This window comes from Pseudorca crassidens, chromosome 11 (genome assembly GCF_039906515.1).
Source record: "Pseudorca crassidens isolate mPseCra1 chromosome 11, mPseCra1.hap1, whole genome shotgun sequence".
In the NCBI taxonomy this organism is placed as follows: domain Eukaryota; kingdom Metazoa; phylum Chordata; class Mammalia; order Artiodactyla; family Delphinidae; genus Pseudorca; species Pseudorca crassidens.
Window position 1 is genome coordinate 86,153,012 of NC_090306.1, and position 24,056 is coordinate 86,177,067.

At 39.7% G+C, this 24,056-nt stretch overlaps 1 protein-coding gene across 2 annotated transcripts in view; it reads left to right on the forward strand.

Moving 5' to 3' along the window:
• UTP20 (UTP20 small subunit processome component) overlaps positions 1–22,661 on the forward strand; it is a 94,677-nt gene extending 72,016 nt beyond the window's left edge. Inside the window, exons 42-62 of one of the 2 annotated variants that reach the window (XM_067697686.1) lie at positions 99–238; positions 452–608; positions 3,783–3,881; positions 4,624–4,791; positions 6,110–6,276; positions 6,973–7,114; positions 7,916–8,032; positions 9,293–9,463; positions 9,699–9,830; positions 10,245–10,355; positions 12,608–12,687; positions 13,121–13,190; positions 13,325–13,507; positions 14,230–14,361; positions 14,838–14,970; positions 16,746–16,933; positions 17,674–17,745; positions 20,046–20,309; positions 20,509–20,635; positions 21,908–22,053; positions 22,333–22,661. In XM_067697686.1, the coding sequence (XP_067553787.1) occupies positions 99–238; positions 452–608; positions 3,783–3,881; positions 4,624–4,791; positions 6,110–6,276; positions 6,973–7,114; positions 7,916–8,032; positions 9,293–9,463; positions 9,699–9,830; positions 10,245–10,355; positions 12,608–12,687; positions 13,121–13,190; positions 13,325–13,507; positions 14,230–14,361; positions 14,838–14,970; positions 16,746–16,933; positions 17,674–17,745; positions 20,046–20,309; positions 20,509–20,635; positions 21,908–22,053; positions 22,333–22,488 (2,955 nt within the window). In that variant the 3' untranslated portion in view covers positions 22,489–22,661. Of the gene's footprint in view, positions 1–98; positions 239–451; positions 609–3,782; positions 3,882–4,623; positions 4,792–6,109; positions 6,277–6,972; positions 7,115–7,915; positions 8,033–9,292; positions 9,464–9,698; positions 9,831–10,244; positions 10,356–12,272; positions 12,578–12,607; positions 12,688–13,120; positions 13,191–13,324; positions 13,508–14,229; positions 14,362–14,837; positions 14,971–16,745; positions 16,934–17,673; positions 17,746–20,045; positions 20,310–20,508; positions 20,636–21,907; positions 22,054–22,332 lie in introns of those variants that run through there. The other variant, XM_067697688.1, reaches the window with a different exon arrangement.
• The last annotated feature ends 1,395 nt before the right edge of the window (positions 22,662–24,056 follow it).

Genomic DNA, 24,056 nt, shown 5'->3' on the forward strand with positions numbered 1-24,056 from the left:
ATAGCAAAAGAGCTTATCTTTCAACTGCAAGGTTGTAGTGTTGGTAGGTCCCTAATCCATTTATTTTTGTTTTAGTTTAACGTAAATTTTTCTTACAGACTAAAAGAGAAGAAGAACACAAACTCATAAAATCAAAGGTTGTGAATGATGAGGAAGTAGTTCGAGTTCCTTTAGCTTTTGCCATGGTTAAACTAATGCAGTCCCTTCCACAGGAAGTTATGGAAGCCAATCTGCCTAGGTATGTTGTGTGACAAATCAGAAAAGTTCAGTGAAACTCAAAAATTGGTTCTCTCTTCTCTTTTGTCAGGAAGAGAAGCACTGGCACAATTTGCTGTAATTTAGAATCCTAATCGGCATAATTTGGGTTATGAGTGATTCAGAAACTAAAGGATATTTATATTTTTATTTGGTTCTGTTATTTTAATTAGTCAATTAATTTCTCACGTTCTAGTATTTTGCTGAAAGTGTGTGCCCTCCTCAAGAACAGAGCACAGGAAATCAGAGACATTGCTCGCAGCACTCTGGCAAAAATAATAGAGGATCTGGGTGTGCATTACCTACAATATATTTTAAAAGAATTACAGACTACCCTTGTGCGTGGCTATCAGGTAAATTGCATCATGTACTTTATATTCAAATTGGGTTGGGGTTCAAATAGTTGCACTTTAAACACTAAGTCATGATACTTTGGGTCTATCTTTTGTAAAGTTGATCTACTGAGAGAGCAAGCAAGCATATTTAAAAATTTTTAATCAGTATTTTTAAAAATCTGTTTTTTAAGAAGCCCTTATATTTAATTTCTTAAAAGATCCTTATAGACCTGCATTTCATAACCTGTGTTTTTCTCTCAAATCACTTGATATCAAGTTTTGTATTCTCTGAGTTCTTAATAAAATTCTTACTGAATGTATATTGAACGTATAGCCACACATGTGAACAATAAAGAACATAGACATTTGTTTGAGTTGAAATGTATGACATGTCATAAAATTAATAAGAACACCAGGTGGAATACAAAGCTGTTTGAGTAGTTACCTGGCGGTCTTGCTACTCCAAGTGTGGGCCCCGGACAGGTGGCATCAGCAGCACCTGCCCTACAGAATCTGCATCTTAATAAGATCCCTGAGTGATCTAAAGTTTGAGGAACACTGCAACTTGTTTTTCTCAAGTACCCAGCCAAGACTTCTGGTAGTTAGCTTGACCTTCCAAGTCCTAATTTGTTCATAGGTAGGTTCCTATTCTATAGGTTATAAGTAACACACTAAAAATATCAGTATTCATTGTCACTGTCTCTCTTTGTATAGTGTTTTAGTGGTTGCTCCAGGTTACCATATCCATACTTAATTTTTAATAATCTATTTAGAATCAGTATTTTACCACTTCAAGTAGAATGTAAAAACCTTATTACCCTATAGATCCCTTCACCCTTCCTTTGTTTAAAAGTTGTTTATGTATTACTTTGCTGAAAACTTATATGTTGAAAACTTATCAAGCGGCGTTAGAGTTTTTGCTTTTAATCCTCAAATATGCCCAGATATTTATCATTTCTACTGCTCTTCCTTCATTTCTGAATTTCTTCCTGGTGTCATTTCCCTTTGGTCTAGGCAAGCTCATAGAGCAAGTGTGGTGGCAACGGATGCTCTTCGTTTTCCTCCCCCTGTGAATGTCTTTGTTTCACCTCCATTCCTGAAGGATGTTGTCACTGGATATATACTTTTGCATTGACAGTTATTTCTTTTCTTTCAGCACTGTAAAATTGTCATGCGACTTCCTCTGGCCTTTCTGATGAATAATTAAATTATTCCTCCCCTCTAAGTAATGCATTATTTTTCTCTGGCAGCTTTAAAGACTTTGTCTTTATTTTTCAGCAGTTAGATTATGAATGTGGATTTCTTTGGGTTTACCCTGTTTGAGGTTTGTTGAGCTTCTCAAGCACACTGGGGAGTTTTCAGCCATTATTTCCTCAAATACTTTTTCTGCACTGCACTCTTTCTCCTCTCCTGGGACTCCTGTTCGACTTTTTTGGGGGGTCCCATCCATCCCTGAGGCTCCATTTTTATTTTCTTTTTCAGTCTCCTTCCTTTCTGTTTAGATAGCATAATTTCTATTGATTCATCTTCAAGTTCACTGACCCCTTCCTCTTTAATCTCCATCCTGCTATTGGACCCATCTAGTAAATTTTCTTATTTCAATTATTGGTCTGTTTGGTTTTTTTCAGTTGTAAAGTTTCCATTTAGTCCCTAATATCTTCTGATTCTTTGCTAACACATTATTTTTCCACTTATTTCACACCTCCAGCTGGAAAGCTGGGGCTTTATTTCTCCCACTTTGCCATATACTTCCCACAGCTGTACCCACACAGAGGCTAAGTGGTGGCAAGACAGAGAAGGAGAAAAGCAGCTAGTTGTCCCATCCTCTCAGAACTGCAGTCCCAATGGGAAAGGAAGGTCTCCCAGCAGAGTTGTGACTGCTGCAGTCTATAACTGTATAGAAAACGGGGGTAAACGCACTGGGAGTTTGGTGGTACTTGCACTCTGGTGTTCTTCCCCAGTTGCAGCTCTGTGCATCCTGTCTGGAGCTTATAGCTGCACTCAGTGGGAGAGACAGGATAGAGTGTGCTTTCTCCATCTCACCTGGAACCGGAGCCCCTGTCAGTCTCCATGTTTATTCTTTCAACCAGCCTGTAATTCTTGGCTACTTTGTGTGAGGTGCTCTTGGGCACTGAGCATACCACGATGAATACAGTACAGCTGTCTTTGAGGATTCATTCACACATTTAATTGAGCACCTGAGGTATTTAAACAAGTAGCCCATTTTTCTTTAACCACCTGTTCTTCCAGTCTGTCTCATTATTCGTTAAAGTAAGTAAAATAAGGATGAGAGAACAGCAGTTTGGGTATTAGTATTAATCATGTAGACAGAACCAAAACTGTACGCTTCGAGTTTCATTCTTCACCCCCCCAAAAGGATTTTTAAAAATTATATAAAGTCCTCAGCAAATATTTTATATATGTAAAAGTATTTAAAGATCATAAGTAGATACATATGAAATTATGCCTTTAAAATCCAATCAGGTGTATTTTCTTAGTGTATGATCATTATCTGATGTTTACCTTGATAATTTACAGCACCGGAAGCAGTATACAGAATACACCCTTTCGTGGACTCTGTGTACTCTGGCATCATCTCGTTTCAAATCCTGACTCCACCATTTCCTATTCATGTAACCTTGGGCAAGTTTGATTGACCTTTTTGTGCCTCAGCTTCTTCATCTGAAAATGCTGATAATGTAGCATCTATGCCATAGATAGAGTGGATGAGGATTAAATGATTCAGTACATGTGGGGTATTAATACAGTGCCTAGCCCATAGTAAGCTCTAAGGAACGTTAGCTGTGATCACTGTGAAGGGCAAAAACTTGTTTCCTTCATAACACTTTTTGTACCGGGTTTGACTGCATTCAACGTTGGCAGGCTCCGTAATTCACAGGTTGGTTTTTAAAAGTTCAAGACTTGTGCTCTTCTTTATAAATCATTGGCCTGATTTAGTCACAATAATAGAACCTAAGCATGGTGATGTGTTTCTGAGCATCTTTTCTACAAAGGGACCATCTGGTTAAAGGATTTTAGGCAGTGATATAAGTATGTGTCATTTGTCAAAGCTTCTCCCTGCAATAATTACAGATATATAATCTGAGTGCGCACCTGCCGTACTTCTAAATCTTGTTTTTTCTACTGTGGTGCTCTTAGCCATCCATATTCTTATTATCCATTTCGTTTTAGGTGCATGTGCTAACTTTCACTGTTTACATGTTGCTGCAAGGCCTCACCAACAAGCTGCAAGTTGGGAATTTGGACTCTTGTTTGGATATAATGATTGAGGTAAGATTTAGAGGAAGGAATTCTAAATTTTTTTTTAAGAGGTCAAAGAACACAAATCAGTTCACAAAATAAGAAATAATAGCCTATAAATATGAAAATAATGTACTATCTCATCTCTTAGGCTAGCAGAGGTTTAAAAAGTTGAGACTTACGTGATGTGAGATGGGCACTCTGCTGTTGCTAGTAGGTCTCGAGCCGGTAAAATCAGAGGTGTGGTCTGGAGTTTGTACAGAAGTAGATTCATTAGAGCTTTATTTAGAATAGTGAAAAATTAGTAACAATTTAAAATCAGATAATATGATAATTTGGGGGGTAGGATTAGAAAGACATTAAATGTGGCACACAATCGTTTGTTTAGTCATTAAAAATGTAGACACTACATTTTTAATTAAATGCGTTATTTTGATAATTAAGTTACAAATGTGAGAATTTCTTAAAGAGAAATTAAGCTACTCTTTGATAGTATCAAAGAAGTGCCTGTTTATATATTATACAATTATATATGTAAATCTACCTGGTATTTTTCTTTTGTTTTCCATTGGTGTAAACCTTGAAGTGTTTCTGTATTTGTTTTTTAGTAATTGGTCCCTAAACTACATTGAAAAAAGTGAAATCTAATAGAAATTCCTATTGTCTAATTTTAATCCTTGACTTGGACATACCACGCATTTTCAGAGACTGCTTATGTTGGCGTAAGTTGCTGAGTGCACATAATTGCCATTTGGCTTTTTTTCTTTTAAAGATTTTTAACCATGAGTTGTTTGGTGCCATTGCTGAAGAAAAGGAAGTAAAGCAGATCCTCTCCAAGGTCATGGAGGCACGAAGAAGCAAGAGTTATGAGTCTTACGAAATCTTGGGCAAGTTTGTAGGAAAAGATCAGGTTACAAAACTTATCCTTCCACTAAAAGAGGTAAGGACTTGAATGTACTAAAGGGGATCCCCACCTTACAGTATCATGAGTTCTTGAAAAGAGCCTTGAGCATCATGATTTGCTTTGGTGCTAAGGGCACCAGTACCATGTGGCTGGCAGCTCAGTGGATTCTGGTTCCGCTGATTCTGATTCTTGGATTCTGATCCAAGAATCAGAGTCCCTGATATAAACCATGAGATGCAAAAGGAAAGGCGACAAGAATTGAACTACAGGTGAATTATTGAGCTGGGTCCCGTCAGCAGCTAAGAACATAGCCTTTGGAGTCAGACTGCTGCTCCCAGATTGCCAGGAGGAAGAGAATTGGCATTTATTGAACAGATACCCATGTTCTTAGCACTGTGCTTCATTATCTCTTCTAATCTGCACAACCGTCCCCTGAGATTGACAGTACCTCCGTCTTACAGATGAGAAAATTCAGGCTTAGAAAGATAGAAAGGAACATGGCTAAGGAGAAAAGTCAGGATTTAATTCCAGATCTTTCTGATCCAAATCTCACATTCTTTCCACCGTTTTCATTCTGCCTTTCCTATTGGGCAGGGACTGTCATTTACCTACCTTCCTAGTGTTCTCTGTGCTAATTCCACATGTTTGGTGCTAGATTAACTCCCTAATTGTTCCTAGAGTGCATTTAGCGTATCTGAGCCTGATCTAAGAATGTTAGATATGTTTTGAGGATGAAAAAGAGTTGACAAAGCACACTTATTTTCCATGTAAATTATCAAGTCCCTCCAAGGTAATCAAAGTTACTAATCCATGTCCTGTGCAGGGGAATAGCTATGACATGCTGAGGGTTGTACTGGGGTTGATGGTGCTGGGGTCCCATTAAGTTCCTCTGATTTGGCCCAATAACTAATGTACAACCCTGAGGCCTGGCCGTCACACCACTTCCTTAGCATGGTTTCCTGTGAGCGGTGACTGCATTTTGTTGATGTTGTGTTATGTGTATGTGCTTGCCTATAAACCACCCCATTTAATGCACTTGGAAGGCTGACATCTTCCAAGCGTCACATCCTATCTCCAGCCCTGTGCCCAGACCTCATCAACAAAGAGAGTGCCACAGAGGCACAAGAAATCCAGCGGCATACACAGCTGGCAGTGGTTATCTCTGGGGCTGAGGTCATGGGTATATTTGACTTTATATGTTATATCTATGTTTGAAATTTTATTAAGAATGTGTTTCTTTTTTAATTAGCAAAAAGCATATTTTAAAAAGTAAATATATAAAAGAAAACTACTATTATAACAAATCAAACTGCAGTTCTGTGTTACCTCAGCGTGCATTTATGTCTGCCTTTAGATCTTGCAAAATACCACGAGTTTAAAACTGGCCCGGAAAGTTCATGAAACCTTACGTCGAATCATAGCAGGATTACTTGTAAACCAGGAAATGACGGCAGAATCCATTCTGTTGCTTAGTTACGGTTTGGTCAGCGAAAATCTACCCCTGTTAACAGAGAAGGAAAAGTAAGTTTGGAAAAAAAAAAACAACTATCCTTTAGGTTCATACTTCTAATAAGCCATTCATTACTCAATTACTCTTAAGTGGGTTCATTTAATAATTTGCTTTAGTAGGGAAAAAAAGGTATGTTTATCTGAGTTGTAAGGTGGTACTACTTTGTGGTGTTTGGGCTGAGGTCCTTCCAGGTAATACATGTCAACACAAGATTGTTTCTGCTGAATGCGGTAGCTGTGAAGGCAACCAATTATTTTGACATTTACTTAATACCACTTTTGTTTTAGATATTTATTGAATCAAAGTTGGGATAGACTTAAAATATATACTGCTTGTTCTGATCAGAGATTTAGACCTCCAAAGATTTTAAATACCTTATTTGTAAACTTCCTTTGAATTTCGCTTCTGTAGTCTGAAAGAGACTCCTTGGCATTTGTTTTCAGAAATCAAAGGAAGGGAGTGTCCCCTTGCTGTTCATCTTCATTTAAATGTGTGTTCATCCCTCTGACCTCTGTTTCTGGGGTTCTAGAAACTGATCAACAACCTAATCATCTCTTTGGTGTCTTGTGGTTAAGGGGGAAAAAAACCCACAGCAAAGAGCACATTATTTGGTACTGGACTCACCTCACCAGAAGGGGCCATAGTAGCTTCCAGGGATGCAGCATACAGTGTGCTTTCTACTAGTTTTCATTCCACTTGATTGACAGAAATCCAGCAGCCCCTGCACCAGATCCACGTCTGCCACCCCAGAGTTGTCTTCTGCTCCCCCCAACTCCAGTTCGAGGCGGGCAGAAAGCTGTTGTAAGCAAGAAAACCAACATGCACATATTTATTGAGTCTGGACTTCGGGTAAGAATTAACCTTAAAGTGAGACTTGCTGCACACAGTGAGTCTGTGCCTTTTAATCCTCTACTGAATTTCCAGTACTGCTTATTTCCGCTGGAAATGCTGGTACTTTGATGATATAACTTTCTCAGAATTAATGATTCTGGCCTGATATTTACAGTGCTTTCACTGTTGCTTTGCCCATGAGTGTGCAACTCTGAACTACTCTAAATTTTTTGAAAACACAAATTTGATCATTTTATTGTATATATTTTTTTAATCCTTCATTGGCTCCCTTTTTTCCCAGGAGAGAGCCCTGTCCTTCATTTGGGCCACAAGGGCATAGCCTCATCCTGTACACGTGGCTTCCCTTCAGTTCTCTAAAGTCACCACACTTTTCCCACCCCAGAACCTCACCATCTACTCCTCCCTCTGCTCAGGTCCCCCCAGAACTCTCAAAGCACCCTGCATTTCTAGTGAATTGTTCCCTAGAGTCTGTCATCCTGGCTAAGATCCACGAGGGCAGTGACCCTGCTGATCTTGGTTACAGCCATGTCCTTCATGCCAAACCAGTACCTGGAATCAAAGCAGACGCTGAGGAATAACCATTTGGTAAATGAACTTCGAATCTCAGCTGCACAGTGAGCTCCCACCTTCTTCACATACTGAGAGTCTCCCAGGTTGTTCCCCTTTCTTCACACTTTTTATAATTTCAAATAGAAGCATCGTAACATTTCACATTGGTCTCTTAAAATCATTTCACCTTTACCTCACTCATTTGGTCTTAGGGGCAACTGATGTGAAGTATCTTTTTAAATCTTCTAGCTGTTGCATCTTAGTCTGAAGACTTCCAAGATCAAGTCTTCAAGTGAACATGTTCTGGAAATGTTGGATCCTTTTATGTCTCTCCTCATAGACTGCCTGGGTTCCATGGACGTGAAGGTGAGCACCTGTTCCTTCACGGGAGCTGTGTTGTGCGTATACCTAGAACTTGTTTCTAGGCTCATGCTTCACAAGATGGTTGAGTTTTTAAAGAGATTTACAACATCATGAACCACCTCTGTTCTCTGTATTAAATTGCTCCCTTAACAGCAATTTAATAATAATAGGTAGCGCTTAACAGTTGTAAAAGCCCTTCATTTGATCCTCACGACAACTTCATGAAGGGTGAGTGGTGCTATCCCCATGGCAGTAATCATCATCTCATCATCATCATCCTTGTTGCTACTGCTCGCTGCTGTGAATCCTCATAACAACCCATGAAGCATATATTATTAATGTGTCTCTTTCATAGATGAGAAATCCAGGCCTTAGGCTAAGTGACTTGCCCCATATCACAGATCTAGGATGTAAGCCTCAGTCTGTCAGACTCCGAAGCCCACACCTTTCCCACTTTCTCAGATTGCCTGTTTTACAGGAAAGGTGCCAAGAGGTTAAGTATTTAACATCTCTGTGGTCAAACAGGTAATAAGCTGCAGAGCTGGGTTTTAAGCCCCGGTCTTTTTGACTCCTGAGCTCTTTGCTTTATCTTCGTCTAATCCAGCCCAACAAGGCCATCCCAGCACCCAGGGTGTAGGGGTGTATTAGGTAGAGGTGAACCAGCTGCTCTAGGTAATCTAGAAGGTTTGGCCTGGAGGTTCAGGGATTCTTTTGTAGTCACTTGGTCCCAACACATTTTTTCATACCTTTGGCACTGCACTTAACTATATTAAATTATGGGTCAGAGTTCCCATGCTTAATCTCAGCTATCTGCTCCTTAAATGCGGAAAGGCATCCTTTTTATCATCGTATTTCTAACACTCTGTAGAGTGCCTTGTGTACATAATACAAGCCTAATAAGAATGGATTAAATTGAAATACCATTCTAGAAAATTGGAAAGGCATTTATAATGTGTTTTTCAGGAAAAAAAATGCTAAAATTAGCCAGCCCATCTAATCATTTACCCATAATAGGTTAAGAATATGAGCACCTTTTCTCACTTGCTTGGGATGTACCTTCACTTGCTATGGAGAAGCAGTAAGTTCTACAACAGGGAAGAGGCAACGTCCCTATTTCCTTACACTTTTAGCACAGTTCTCCCCGAGTGGCCTGGCAGAGCGCTTCGTTCCTTCAACTCGGTCGCTCAGTGTCTACACAGCCTTTGGTGCTGGATTGTTGAGTTCGGTCACTTCATCACTTGATTGGCTTCGTCTGTTTTTCAGGTGATCACAGGCGCTTTACAATGCCTGATCTGGGTCTTGAGGTTCCCCCTGCCTTCCACAGAAACAAAAGCGGAACAGCTAATGAAGCACCTTTTCCTTCTGCTGAAGGACTATGCAAAACTCGGGGCTGCCAGGGGCCAGAATTTCCACCTGGTGGTAAATTGTTTCAAGGTGAGGTGTTTTCACTTGCACTTAGAAAAGCCAGGACCGGGATTAACATCAAAGTTACTTTTCCTCATCATCTTTTGTGGTCGTGGTCAAAATTTCTTCCAGATTAATTTGCTAAGGCCAGAGTGTTGGTATCCTGTGTGAAAAAAACATTGCTGTTGTATTGAGTCCTTATCATTCCACCGTATGCTGATTTGTGGGATGTCCTGGCTGTTAACCTCAGTGTTATAACTTGCAGTGTGTGACCATACTTGTGAAGAAAGTGAAGTCTTACCAGATAACTGAAAAGCAGCTTCAAGTTCTGCTAGCATATGCTGAGGAGGACATTTATGATATTACAAGACAAGCCACCGCATTTGGTCTTCTGAAGGTATGGTGTCACCAGAATGTTGGATTGTGCAGTGAACGAGCCTCATGTCACATATTTAGAATAACATGGAACATAGTGTTCTGACTAGCTGTAGATAGTTCTGAAATTAATTTATAAAGATTATTATGATTTGATTAATTATAAGCTAACACATCTGCTTATTAAAATGTTTAAACATGAGCTCTCTATTAAACTTCCAGGGAATTCTGTACAAATGCATGTAGTCTCCTTGTATGTATCATAAAATTGACCATTTTAACCATTTTTTAAGTTTATGTTCTTTTTCTTGTGGAGGTACTTTCATTATGTTTGAAAACTGCCTGTGACTGCTTTTAACATCAGGTCAGCTTAGTAAACAACAGGCCATCTGCAGTAAAACATGAAGTAAGTATGTCTTTTCCTTTTGTATCTCAGGCCATTTTATCAAGAAAGTTGTTGGTTCCAGAAATCAATGATGTCATGCGCAAAGTGTCCAAGCTGGCGATTTCTGCACAAAACGAACCTGTCAGAGTCCAGTGCAGACAGGTTTGTAGAGAGAGCGCATTCCCATGGCAAGGGCTGGGCCCTGCCTTCTCTGTTCGGTTTTTAGGTAGAGAGATGTCAACACTGAATTCTGAAGACTTTGTGTCATACTGTTGCTTTATTCTAAGACTCAGGAGCCCATTCACATACCAAGTGTAAGGCCATTTTTCAGTATAAAGAGCATTTTCAGTATAGCCCACATGTGGCATGTTTCAGATGGATGAAGAAACACATTTTCCTTCTGCAGCATGATAACCTGCAGCAAAGATTTCCAGCCAGTGGTCCAGTCATTGACCACTTAATGTATATCACTGTGTACCTGGTATTGCTGGAAGAGTGGTTAACAAAATTTTTATAGTCCCTGTCTGTCCTATAGCAGAGATGCGCAAAGCAGAAATCCCACAAGTAGTTATTAAATTACAGACATCCTGAGTGCCACGAGGAAGAAAGTACTGTTGTATTTCATCACTTACAAGACACACCATTACTTACATACCTCAAAGGAAGGGGAAAAAACTATGACAGTGATAAGATGGCATCAATTGTAAGACATCCCAATTTCAGATATGTTAAAATGTGGAAAACTGTGCTTCTTAAAATTGACAGAGTATGGAAGAGCATATGATAAGAGCATATGACATGGTGGAGGACCACCCTAATGTGATAGTGGGGGAAAGCTTTCCTGGGGATTGGCATATAAGCAGAGTTTGGAGGAAGAATAAGGCTTAGCCTTGCAGGCTAAGGAAGATAAGGCTTGAAGTGGGTAAGAGCTTAGCTTGTTGAAGGTGAATGACAGGGGAGGGGGCCAGATCAGGCAAGGCCTTGTGGTCTTGTTAAAGATTTAGGGCTTTGTTCTAAGAATAACAAAGAGCCAGTGAAATCAGTAGACAGAGGAGTGACACTAGCAGATTTATGTTCATACATTTGTCCTGATCTTATGAGTGCATATCAACCCGGGAAATGGAAGGGTCTGAATTGGAAATATGAACTCGGAGTTAAAGGAGGGCTTGGGCTGCGGAGGCCATCTTTAGAAAAAGTTAACTCATGGGGCTTCCCTGGTGGCGCAGTGGTTGAGCGTCCGCCTGCCAATGCAGGGGACACAGGTTCGTGCCCTGGTCCGGGAAGATCCCACATGCCGCGGAGCGGCTCGGCCCGTGAGCCATGGCCGCTGAGCCTGCGCTCCACGACGGAAGAGGCCACAACAGTGAGAGACCAGCGTACCGCAAAAAAAAAAAAAAAAGTTAACTCGTTTAGGAAGAAGGAGGGTCAACTGCTATTTATTAAGTACTAGCTGCACGCCCAGCACTCTACATACATGACTTCTGTTTGTAACTATCCTTCAAAAGAAATAGTACCACCGTTTTATGGTTGGGGAAAAACAGGCCTTGGCAAGTTAAATGATGTGCTTAGTTCTCACAGTTTATTAATAAAGGAAGCTGAATAATACAGCAGTTTGCAAGCAGAGCCTGTGGATGCAGATAGGCTAGGCATGGGATTCTGGCAGTGTCACCGAGCAAGTTGCTTACCTTCTGTGCCAGCTCCATTCTCTTCATCTGCAAAATGGGATCATATTACTTACTTCCTAAGGAAGTAATGAAAACCAACCAAGAAACACTTAACCCAGTGCTTAACACAAAGAAGGTAGTTAGTAAATGCAAAAGTTAGTAGTATTGGGCTTCCCTGGTGGTGCAGTGGTTGAGAGTCTGCCTGCCGATTCAGGGGACACGGGTTCGTGCCCCGGTCCGGGAAGATCCCACGTGCCGCGGAGCAGCTGCGCCCGTGAGCCATGGCCGCTGAGCCTGCGCGTCCCGAGCCTGTTGCTCCGCAACGGGAGAGGCCACAACAGTGAGAGGCCCGCGTACCGCAAAAAAAAAAAAAAAGTTAGTAGTATTATCACTATTATTGTTATTCTTATTTCAGGGGAAATACAGGGTTGAACCACAGTCCATACTCAGTTCACCACAGCCTCCTATCAGAGAGATGAGCTGCCAGTGTGTGAGCTGAGATTTGGAGCCCTGAACAACCATGCTAATGATGGGCCAGGACTTGACGCTTAATCAGGCAAGACCTGAGGAAGTGAAGTGGGAGGAGAGAGGAGGGGCACAGTTATTGACTCAAGAGGTGGACTTCACGTAACTGATCACCCTTCTGAAAGGTCTTTGTAGCCTACCAGTGTGTCCCAGAAAGCAGCTTAGGAAAGAGGAATCCTGGAGGGACAGGATCCAAGTAATCTCTTGTGTGACTTCTGTTCCTAGGTTTTTCTGAAATATATTCTTGACTATCCCCTGGGGGACAAATTGCGACCAAACTTGGAATTCATGCTCGCTCAACTGAAGTAAGTTGAAGCCATAAACTACACAAGGCAGTGGGGTAGGTTCTTCCCTCCTTTCAGTGTGTGGACTGTCTTGAAAAGAACAAAGCCGAAATGTAATGGCACATTCTTTGAGGATGCTATCCTATGAATCACTGACTTGACTGTCAAGCATTGTGCATGGCTTCATATAGCAGTTCTGCAAGCTGCTTTTCAGTTCACTCTGACCATCGATTGTCATTAGAGTCCACTTAGGAGAACAGTAAAAATCTAACAAAATTACATTTACAACTGCATAGTAGCATGGTAAGTACATGTATTAAAATTGGGAAAATGGAGGTTTTTTCCACTTATTAAGAAATAGACTGGCACCTTGAGACAACATTTTAAATTCTTAAAAATAATTATTGGTAAATTTTAAAGTTACTAACAAGTCCTTCTAATGTTCCTACCCTAGTTATGAACATGAGACCGGGAGAGAGTCCGCCTTGGAAATGATCGCTTATCTCTTTGACACATTCCCTCAGGTACCGTGAATCACAAAGACAAACTCTGTGTTTGTTAACAAGCTGTGGCTCCCAGGAGCCCAGGGTCCTCTGTTTGTGAGACATCTGTGAGAATTCCAGTCTGAGTGTGCTCATAAGTGTCTGTTTTCTTTCAGGGACTGCTCCACGAGAACTGTGGAATGTTCTTTATTTCTCTTTGTCTAATGATGGTGAACGATGACTCTGCCATGTGTAAAAAGATGGCATCCATGGCAATCAAATCCTTACTCAGTAAAATCAGCCTTGAGAAAAAAGATTGGCTCTTCGATATGGTTACCACCTGGTTTGGGGCAAAGAAGGTTAGGGTTGCTTTTAGTCATATGGCAAAGAAAAGTCTGAGCTTTTGGTGTTCATACTTTAAATAAGAATACATATTATACATTGTTGAATTAATTTTTCCCAAATAGCTTTATTGTTTTTACTGGGTTATGTTAATAATATATTCTTACAGTAAAATTTCAGAAAATATAAGAAGTTACAGAGAGTAACAGAAATCACCTGTATTCCCACTACAAGGTCAATGTCACCCAGTTACTCTACATGAATGTATTATAATTTACTTAACCAATCCCCATTGATGAATATCTTTGTTTCCAATTTTGCTTATACAATTTATAGGATGTAACTTTTGCCAATAATTATAACCACTTGCTGACTCTACCCTCATCATCACTGGCCCATCTTTGTGGAATATAAACAACACATGTCATAACTTAATATTGGCTTTAAGTATTAAAATCAGAATGGGGTCGGGGGGCTGAAACTTCTTCCTTTTTTTTTTTTAATTTAAAAATGAGAAAAAATGTATTATTCAGTGGATACCACTTTTTTTAATGTTGTTCTGGATGGTGAAGATTTCTCTATATTTTTCATGTTAGCAACCAAAAATCCACATTGTGTTGATTTCTGGTATCATAAAGAACTACTGAGGACAGGGTCATGCCCACCTTCATTTTACAGTTTTGGAAACAGCTCCCCAAGTTGTGCTGATATTGTCTTGTGATGGTTTTATTTTCGATAGAGCTTAAATAGACAGCTAGCTGCCCTCATCTGTGGCTTGTTTGTGGAAAGTGAAGGAGTCACTTTTGAGAGAAGACTTGGAACTGTTCTCCGTGTGATTGAAAAGGAAATTGATCCTGAAAACTTTACAAATGTAAGTTATTTGCTAGGGAGTAAAACTCTTGCTTATTTTAATAGTTTTACTTGAGGTGGTATAGCTAATAGATTAAATATTTGAGTTCAAAAATTTTTTTATTAATAAAAGCAAGAACTCAGTGTAGTTCTATCTTCTTTTTAAAGTGAAGATTAAAGTAAGTTATCTTCCATAGTATATGTCGATCAAAGTTTCTTAAGCCCCCCAGGAGACAGCAATGTCTGGAGGCATTTTTGGTTGTCACAACTGGAGGGTAGAGGGATGCTACTGTCATCTAGTGTGTAGAGGCCAGGAATGTTGCTAAACATCCTCTAGTGCACAGGGTAGCCTGCCAAAGCAAAGAATTATTTGACCCAAAATGTCAGCAGTGTTTAGGTTGAGAAACTCTGGTATAGATGTACATCCTAGAGTAAAAATGTCCATCAAATACTTTGAAATTATTGTCTTAATTGATTTAACATCCCTCCTAATTTTAGATCGTGGAAGAGACTGAAGAAAAAGCTGCAGATCGCCTTCTGTTTAGTTTTCTTACACTGATAAGTAAACTCATCAAGGGATGTAATATTATTCAGCTTATCAAGCCCTCTGAGACTCTGAGTAAAATCTGGAGTAAGTATTTCCTTTTTATTTAAATCTAAAATTAAACACTTTAGAAATATATAATGTCAGGTGAAAAGTCCATGATAAAAAGATTTAAAAGGCCCTTGCAGATTGATTACAGTGAAAATATTTTTTTCTGGGGGAAAAAACAAACAAATAATATATGCATGTATATATGTATCCTCATAAATAATATATTTCATTTATAAATAAGAAAGAATATTAATTATGGGCGAGTAAAAGAAAGGAAAAAATTTCCCAAAGTCCTCCTTGCTACTTGATGATTGTTTGTTATACATTTCCATCCAGTCTTCCTTTTGTCAAATAACCATAGGGGTTTTTTTTTGAGGTTGCATAATTCCATATAAACTTTTATATCCTGTTTATACCTAAGTAGGCATATTATAGTACTGTAACATACTTAGTAGATATCCTTTTAAATGGCTAAATAATCCATAGTATAAATGTGCCATAATTTACTAAACCGTTTCACTTCTGTGGGAATATTTAAGTTATATATTATTTAAATGAAATAAAATAAAATAAAATTCATTTCTTTAAATGAAAAATAAGATCCTGGAATTTTTAATTTAACGTTTTAGTTTTGATTAATCAGTAGGAAATAGACATTGCAATGAATGTTTTAAATACCCACTTGTTTTAAGAGAACTCATATGATTTTATGAGAAATAATCCAGTCACTAAGTTACTATATGGCCTACTCTGGTATGGCTCCACTGAGATAATTACAAAGGTTCATATAGAAAACAAAGTAAAACCATCTTCCTGAAATAAAGCAGCAGAGACTAAAACTCAGATATGAGGTGGCTCATTTAGAATTTCAGTCTGTTACCACAAGGCTTTTCTACTGTACTTTCCAAGTGTGGTATGTGAAGAATGGCCCTGTATCATAAGAGTATGATCTTTTTTTTTTTTTTTTTTTTGTGGTACGCGGGCCTCTCGCTGTTGTGGCCTCTCCCGTTGCGGAGCACAGGCTCCAGACGCGCAGGCTCAGCGGCCATGGCTCACGGGCCTAGCCACTCCGTGGCATGTGGGATCTTCCCGGACCGGGCCACGAACCCATGTCCCCTGCATCGGCAGGCAGACTCCCAACCACTGCGCCACCAGGGAAGCCCCAAGGGTATGATCTTTAACGGCTCATCCTTAAGATAGTTTAAGGGGTCATGTTTAAGGATATGAGCTCTGGGGCCAGATTAAGCTGGGGCCCAGGCTTGGTTCTGCCTGTTACAGCTTGGCACGTTACTTAGCTCCCTCTGGAACTATAAAATGGGAATGACAGTTCCAACCTCACAGAACTGTTGTGAGGTCTAAATCAGGTAATATGTGTAACACGTTTAGCCTATGCCTGGCACATAGAACACCTCAATAAATGATACCTTTCCAGTCCGCTACTTGGAGCCACTGATTTCAATAGTTATGAGAAAAGAATATGTACCCATGTATATATTTACCTTAATTTTAGTTTAGAAATTGTAGTTGTTAATGCTACCTTATCTTCTTGAGTCTTCAGCTAGTTCTTATGAAACTGGTCTGTTTTCAGGCTGACTCAAAGCTCTCTCGTATCATTTACCATGGTAGAATTGGTTCTCTAGTTGCTTCTAGTCTCTCCACGTCACTTCCGGGAAGCAGGGGCTATTTTGTTCATCTTTGATTCCTAAATCCAAGCACATAATAGATACTCAAGAAACACCTGAATTAGTCACGCTCACCACCACAGAGTCAGGAAAACCTTGACGTCTGAGGATGCGCTTTGGCTCCCTTAGGTCACGTGCACTCTCATCTGAGACATCCGCACAACTGGGTGTGGCTCACCTCAGCCCAGATTTTTGGATTGCTCTTTGCCTCTTGCCAACCGGAGGAACTTATCAGAAAACGGAATGTCAAAAAAACTAAAAAGAAACTCTCAGAACCTGTAGCGATCAGCTTCCTAACAAGTGACCTTGACCAAAAGGTAAGTTTTCTCTGAGACTCTTTCCTTCCCTCATCTACATGAGATGTTCATTCTGGTTCCTGTAACTGTCTTGGGCTTGGCCTTGGGATAAACTCTTACAGTCAACAACTTGATGCACATGTGGATCCATAGGAGTGTTAGTAACTAGAGAGGGGTCACCCTCAAGTCCAAGATTTTTCAAAGATAATTTTTAGACCATTGGTCTAGTCAGACTTTTGATTTGCTTATTTAGCATATTTATCTTCCATTATATATTTAATTTCTTTATCAATACTGGCAAATAAGATACTGTCTGTCCTGCCTCCATAACCTTGTTGATGACTTAATGAGATCATGTTCCTGAAAATGTTAGGTAGGGACCGTGTGTTATCTGTCTCCGATTTCGTAGTGCCTAGCACAATGCCTGGCTTATAGTGGGATCTCCATAAACATTGAATGAGCAGAGAGTGGAAGGGAAGAAAACAGGGGGGGAAAAGTATTTGAATGTAAAGTTGTCTGCCAGTAATCTAAAGGATTATGATCTATATCTCCCCATGTCCTGGAGCTAAAATTCTTATGGCAAATAGAAGGGAACATTTACACAATTTCTGGTCATGAAACTTCCCTCTCCAGATCTACACAGGTGGTCATTCAGAGCAAAATCTCCTACCTTAGTTGTATCATTACAGTTACTTGGAGTTTTTAAAAACAGTCAGAAATACCCTGCATTGTGTCTGCCAATGTCCATTTTCTTTTCACAGATGAAAAGTATCTCCCTAGCCTCTTGCCATCAGTTGCACTCCAAATTCTTGGATCAGTCTCTAGGAGAGCAGGTAAGTATTGTGATCCTCCCAGTTAAATAGAAGGGACCTATTCTACCAACAGTATAGGAATAAGCTTAGGTTTGGTTTTTGGTTTGGTTTGGTTTGGTTTTCCCTAGTTAAACCTTGGGGAATTAAATGAAATATAAACAAACACTTAAATACCTGTTCAGTTAGGCACATGTATCTAATTGACTCTGGTGTCCATACTGGGATTACTCCTGGCTCCGTTTAAAATTCCCAATAAAGATGATACAGTGGGAAGCTGGCTGTTTATCTTTTTCATCATCGGTTTTAACATATCTACTCCACGTTGCAACTGAAGCTTTGAAGGACAATGATTGATTTTTGTGGTTCTTTTAATTAATTTATTTATTTTTATTTATTTATTTTATTTTTGCCTGCGTTGGGTCTTCTTGCTGTGCGCGGGCTTTCTCTAGCTGAGGCAAGCGGGGGCTACTCTTCATTGTGGTGCGCGGGCTTCTCATTGTGGTGTCTTGTCTTTGTTGCAGAGCACAGGCTCTAGGCACGCGGGCTCAGTAGTTGTGGCGCGCGGGCTCTAGAGCACAAGCTCAGTAGTTGTGGGCTTAGTTGCTCCGCAGCATGTGGGATCTTCCCAGACCAGGGCTCGAACCTGTGTCCCCTGCATTGGCAGGGGGGTCTTAACCACTGCGCCGCCAGGGAAGTCCCTGATTGATTGTTTTTATATTAAACTGTAATATTGAATTTCCTTCCCTTATCCCTGGAAGCGAAAGAAACCAATAATGTTCATGCTACAGTGTGGTCTGAGAATTGTCTGTCCTTAACAGAAAGCAGATGAATGATTCCATCACTAAAAAGCTTTATGTAGTTTCATATAAAATTTAATTCTAAGTAAAATATGGAGAAGAAAGCATTTGTAAATATGCAGTAAATGTGAATTGCTTTTGAATAGTTGGTCTACTGCTCCATTTTATTTTTTCCTCTTGATAGAGCAGTTGGGCTGGTAGATGATGAAGTGACATGGACGTGGTATCTAGATATAAGCAAAGCACTTGACCACGTCTCTTGTGAGCCATTATGAACAACGGAGCAATGCAGATTAAGGGACGGGGCAGTAGAAACTAGGTGAATGTTGTATCTGAAGAGTGATCTCAGGTGGCATGCCATGAACACTGATACTTCTCTCACTTTTTTAAATGGCAGGGTTGGGGAGGGAATGGATAGCTATTCAATGGACAGCAAAGTGAGGCCAAAGAAATCATGCCAGGGTGGACAGTGGGTGGGGCCTTACACAATATGAGTTTTAATAGAGGATGACAAACCATACAAACTCGGGACAGGTAGGAAGAGATTTACTAGTACCAGACCAGGTTGAAAGAAATGATGGATTTTACTTCACCTTAATCTTAGAGTGAGTTAACAGTGTGAAGTGGTGCCGCAAGGAGAAAAGGCCTCCACATCTGGTTCTGTCCTCGTGCAGGCCCGGCTTCCAGAAGGAAATGATAATCTTGGCATTAACTCTTGATGGCCAGGCTAGCCTTGGACAGTGTGGTGTTCTGAGTACCACATTTGGGGGAACTCTGGGTACACAGCTCCTCTAGCAGAGTTGCCCGGATGGTGAAGGAAATCAAATTCAACTTGGTTTCCTCCTTCACATAACGGGTGTGAAATACCCACGTCAGAGATTTCATGCATGTTGTAGAGTTAGGACTCAATAAATGGGTCCATTATTATAAGACTGAAAAATCACCCCTGGGCAATTGGACCAGATGGTATATGCGGGAAAGAGGAGCTCAGTGTTTAAGAACTTGGGCTGGAATTCTAAAGACCTTTGAATCCTGACTGACCACTCACTTGGTCTTTGGCTGAGATTTACCAACTCTGAGCCTTGGTTTTCTCTCCTGATAATAGTACCTAATAGGGGTATTTTGAAGTTGAATTGGAATGCTGTATACAAGGTAACTAGTCAGTGCTCAGTAAATGGATCAGTAAAGGGAAACTGTTATTTTGGTGAAGAATGGATGGATGAAGGAATTTAATGGAATGGGGATCAAAGCTCTCTTGAAAAATGTAAATGGGTGATCCAGAATGAAATTATTTACTCAGTGGAACCTTAAAGAATAGAAGTAGGCCAAATGGATAAAAGTTACATGGAAATAGGTTTGGACACACTGTAAGAGGTAAACTGAAGAATAATCCAAAAAAAGGCTTGATCGTCAGTTTAACAGTGCAATACCCAGTTTTCTGTTTTCTAATTGTAGGATACCTATTTTAGCTTCTGCACAATCAGAATCCAATTCTTACCCTTCCCCTCTGCCCCTTTTTTTAAGGTTGTTAAGAATTTGTTGTTCGTAGCCAAAGTCTTATATTTACTGGAACCTGATTCTGGGGATAAGCAAGGTAACATAAAAGAAGACATGGAAGAACAGGAAGTTTTAGGTGATGGCCTGGCCAGAGAGGATGTGGAAGAACACAAGGTGTGTGCAGACAAGAATGAAGAGCGGAGCGAGCCAGCCACGCTGCTGTGGTTGATACGGAAGTTGTCCCGGATCGCAAAACTGGAAGCTGCTTATTCACCTAGAAACCCGTTAAAGGTGCGATGCATGTGCAAAATGACTGAAAGTAGTCTTTTTTTTTTTTTAAGTATTTTAATGGTTTTAGTTATCCTCCTAAGTCCCTAGGAACTTTTGAACCCAGAACTGCAGCAATAACATCTGCCCTGAAATAGACCTTGTTTTCTAAATTAACTCTGTGTAGCTGCAAGTATAAAAGAAAAATGATCTGTACTTTCAGAGAACATGCATCTTTAAGTTTCTCGGAGCTGTAGCAATGGATCTTGGAATAGACAAGGTGAAGCCGTACCTCCCAGTGATCATAGCTCCTTTGTTCCGAGAACTGAACAGCACCTATTCGGACCAGGGTAATTCTGCGGCCTCTCTTCTGAATACTTGCATGTTAGGATTCCTGTCTTCTCTCCTGAATGCTTCCTTCTTCCTTTCTGTCCTCCCTCTCTGCCAGAGTTTAAGAAAGAAAACTTGCTAGGTATCAAGACAATTAACAGCAAGCAAATAAGGCATATTTGTGTTATTTTTAACTGTCTTCTCTCCTATATGCTTTCTTGTGTCTAAGAGTGAACGTTTCTCTCCTAAAAGATGATGTTTTACTCCTAAGCATAGATTAAATATTCAAAGAAAAATAACTTGGGGTGGTTCTAAACCTCATAGTGCTGTGAAAAATAATGAACAAATGTTATTATATTCTCAAAAATTACAAGGCAAAAATATGAAATAGTTTTTAGTTCAAATATTTTAAATTTTCCAATTTTTTTTTCTTGCCTGGTACATTTGGTACATTTGGTACCTTTGGTACATGATATTAGGAAAAGTGGGAATTAGGGGTTGGAAAGAGAGGGGTTGGAAAAGTGGGAATTAGGGGTTGGAAAGAAAGTGGATGTTAAGAATTTTAAAAACAAAAATGAAGTGAATGTCAAAATAGAAGCTGTTTTAGTCCTACAGCCTGGAGAGAGAGTTTCCTTCTTAGAGGTCAGGTTGACTGTGGTTCCCAGCCAACATTTATTGAGCATCTAAATAAGGGTTCAGCGGTGGAAAAGGCCCAATCCTCATCTTCAAGAAACTTGCAATCTACAGTAGGTGTCATGAGCTTTCCTGAAATTGAATGCAGAAATCCTCGACTCTTTGCATTTGGGAGAGAGGAGGCAGGGAAGGGTGGGAGAATATGGCTTTTTGTCAGCTTCTCAAAGGAGTCTTTGATCCAAAAAGAGGTTACAGCCAGCGCCAAGCCTCTATGACCCGGGAATTAGAGAAACACAATTACCTTTCTTTGCCCCCATCTGCAGAGAGCTGAGCAAGTTAATAAAGGTAACCCAAAACATTTGTCAAGTTCTCAAATTACTTTGATGTCTTCTGAGCCCAGATTCCCTTGGGAAGTTGCTTCATGGTCTCTGATCTCTTGCTGCATCCTGGATGAGGTGTGGCTCAGAGTGCTGTGTCCAGCACTTCTGCTTGTTCTCCCATCTCAGCAACAAAGAGGCTAGTTTCAGATCAGTGTTTAATGTTGAAATGATAAAAGTGATAAAGCCTCAGGAGTTTAAATTTTGTGTGTTGTTAATTTTCTGCATATTCAAATGTGTCCTTCCCTACGTGTTTCTGATTATTATTGTGTGCGTGATTAGATCCTTCGCTGAAGAATCTATCCCAGGAAATCATAGAATTACTGAAAAAGCTGGTTGGGCTCGAGAGCTTCTCCTTAGTGTTTGCCTCTGTACAGAAACAGGCTACTGAGAAAAGGGCACTCCGGAAAAAGAGGAAGGCTTTGGAGGTAGGCCTGCTCTTTGAAGAAATGGCATGTTCATTAGGCTTAACTATTTTTAACCAGGGGTGTGTGCATGCATGTGTGTCAGACTTACCCAGGGAGGAAAGAGGAGTTGGATGTATTTGAGAAGTGGGACTTTATAACTGGGGCTCCAGATTTTCTTCAATGGGCATGTATTGCATTTGTGATATTTAAGGTGAACAAAATGGTCCATTTCTGCATTTGATTTTTATTGGTTTAACAGTCACTTTAAAAGTAGTGTAACATTTCTATTCTTTTTTCAAGTTTGTAACTAATCCTGATATCGCTGCCAAGAAAAAGCTGAAGAAACACAAAAATAAAAAGGAAGCAAAGAAGAGAAAGATCGAGTTCCTGCGTCCCGGCTATAAGGCCAAGAGACAAAAGAGCCACAGCCTGAAAGATTTAGCAATGGTGGAATAAAGTGCTCCCTGTGTTAATACAGTGTCCCAACTTACCCCGAAACATGAACTTTCTAGTGTATCTGCTGGTCCAAAATCATAGGTTTTATTATTTAATTTAAACTTTGGCACAGGTTGTATATTATACAGTTTAATATAATTCATGCTTATTTTTAATTAAAATATTTCATACCACTACTGTATCTTCACTGTCTAAAAAGCATTTGACACTAGTGATAAAGAGCTTAAAATGTATTTTTCTTTTTAAAAATACACATTAAAATAGCAAGACAACATGTAGAAGTTAGGAATAAATCAAACAAATGATTTGCAATACCTGTATGGAGGAAATTATAAAACTTCATCAAAAGGCATTAAGAAAGATCTGCACAAACAGAGAAGTATAACCATGTTCGTGAGTAGGAAGATTCAGTATCATAAGTTGCTAGTTCATCCCCAGTTGGATCCCACTGGGTAAATGCGTAACTGAGCAAAATCCCAAAGGAGTTCTTCATATTATCCCAACAAGCTGATTCTAAAATTTATATGGAAGATAGTAAATCAAGAATAGCCATGATGCTTTTAAAAAAGGAGAGTAGGGTGAGGGGCTTGCCCTCTCAGATATGAAAAATAAGATCAAAAGTGCTGTCTGTGGAGGGACGATGTGATAAATTCTACTTCATTAAAATTAAGACCGTCTACTTACAAAAAGATACAACTGGGACATAGTATGTACCATATACTGATAAAGGATTAGTAGCACCCAGGCTATATAATGAATACCTATGAATCAACAAAGATACTACAGTAGGAAAAGTGGCAAAAGAGAGAAATAGGCATTGCAGAGGAAATATAAATGGCCCTTAAACCTCAACATTTAGCAAATATGGCTATACCAATATTACTTATGTACTGGTTAGTAAGTAGTCACTATCTTGAGACCCCAAGTGCCACCCTGGCTATATGAGTCCCTAGACTCCATGTCTCCCCATACCAGAAATTAAAGGACTAATACCTGGACTAGTAGGGGTCCTCCTGCATCAGCTATGTCTAGTTGTTAAATATTTTTTTTTGAGTCACTCCTCCTGTATTTAGCCTCATTAATAATTAGGAAAATGGAGATTAACATCAGAATGAAATTCCATTTTGAACCCTTCAGATTTATAAAGCTGACAATACCAAATGTTGGCAAGCATGGTGGAGGAAAGGGCACTCTTATAAACCCCTTTGGAAAACAATTTGGCATTATCTTGTTCAACCGTATCTTTTGCCTCTCTATACACTTGATGTAGAAGCAATATTCTTTACTGCCCAATATATTTGGAAGGGAGGGGGGAGAAAGAATCTATCCTACGCTTTACATTTTATTTAATTCTCATAGTCTTCCTGAGAGCTTCCTAAAACTCATTATTTTACAGATGAGGAATCTCATCTCGGATTAAATAATCTACCTAAGGGTGACACAGGTTGTAGGTGGCAAGAGTTAAGATTCAAACCCAGGATTGAAAGCCCATGCGCTTTGTAATTTGTAATTATGGGATTAGAAATATTATAGCATAAGGCATAGGAATCAAATGTTCAAACATTCAT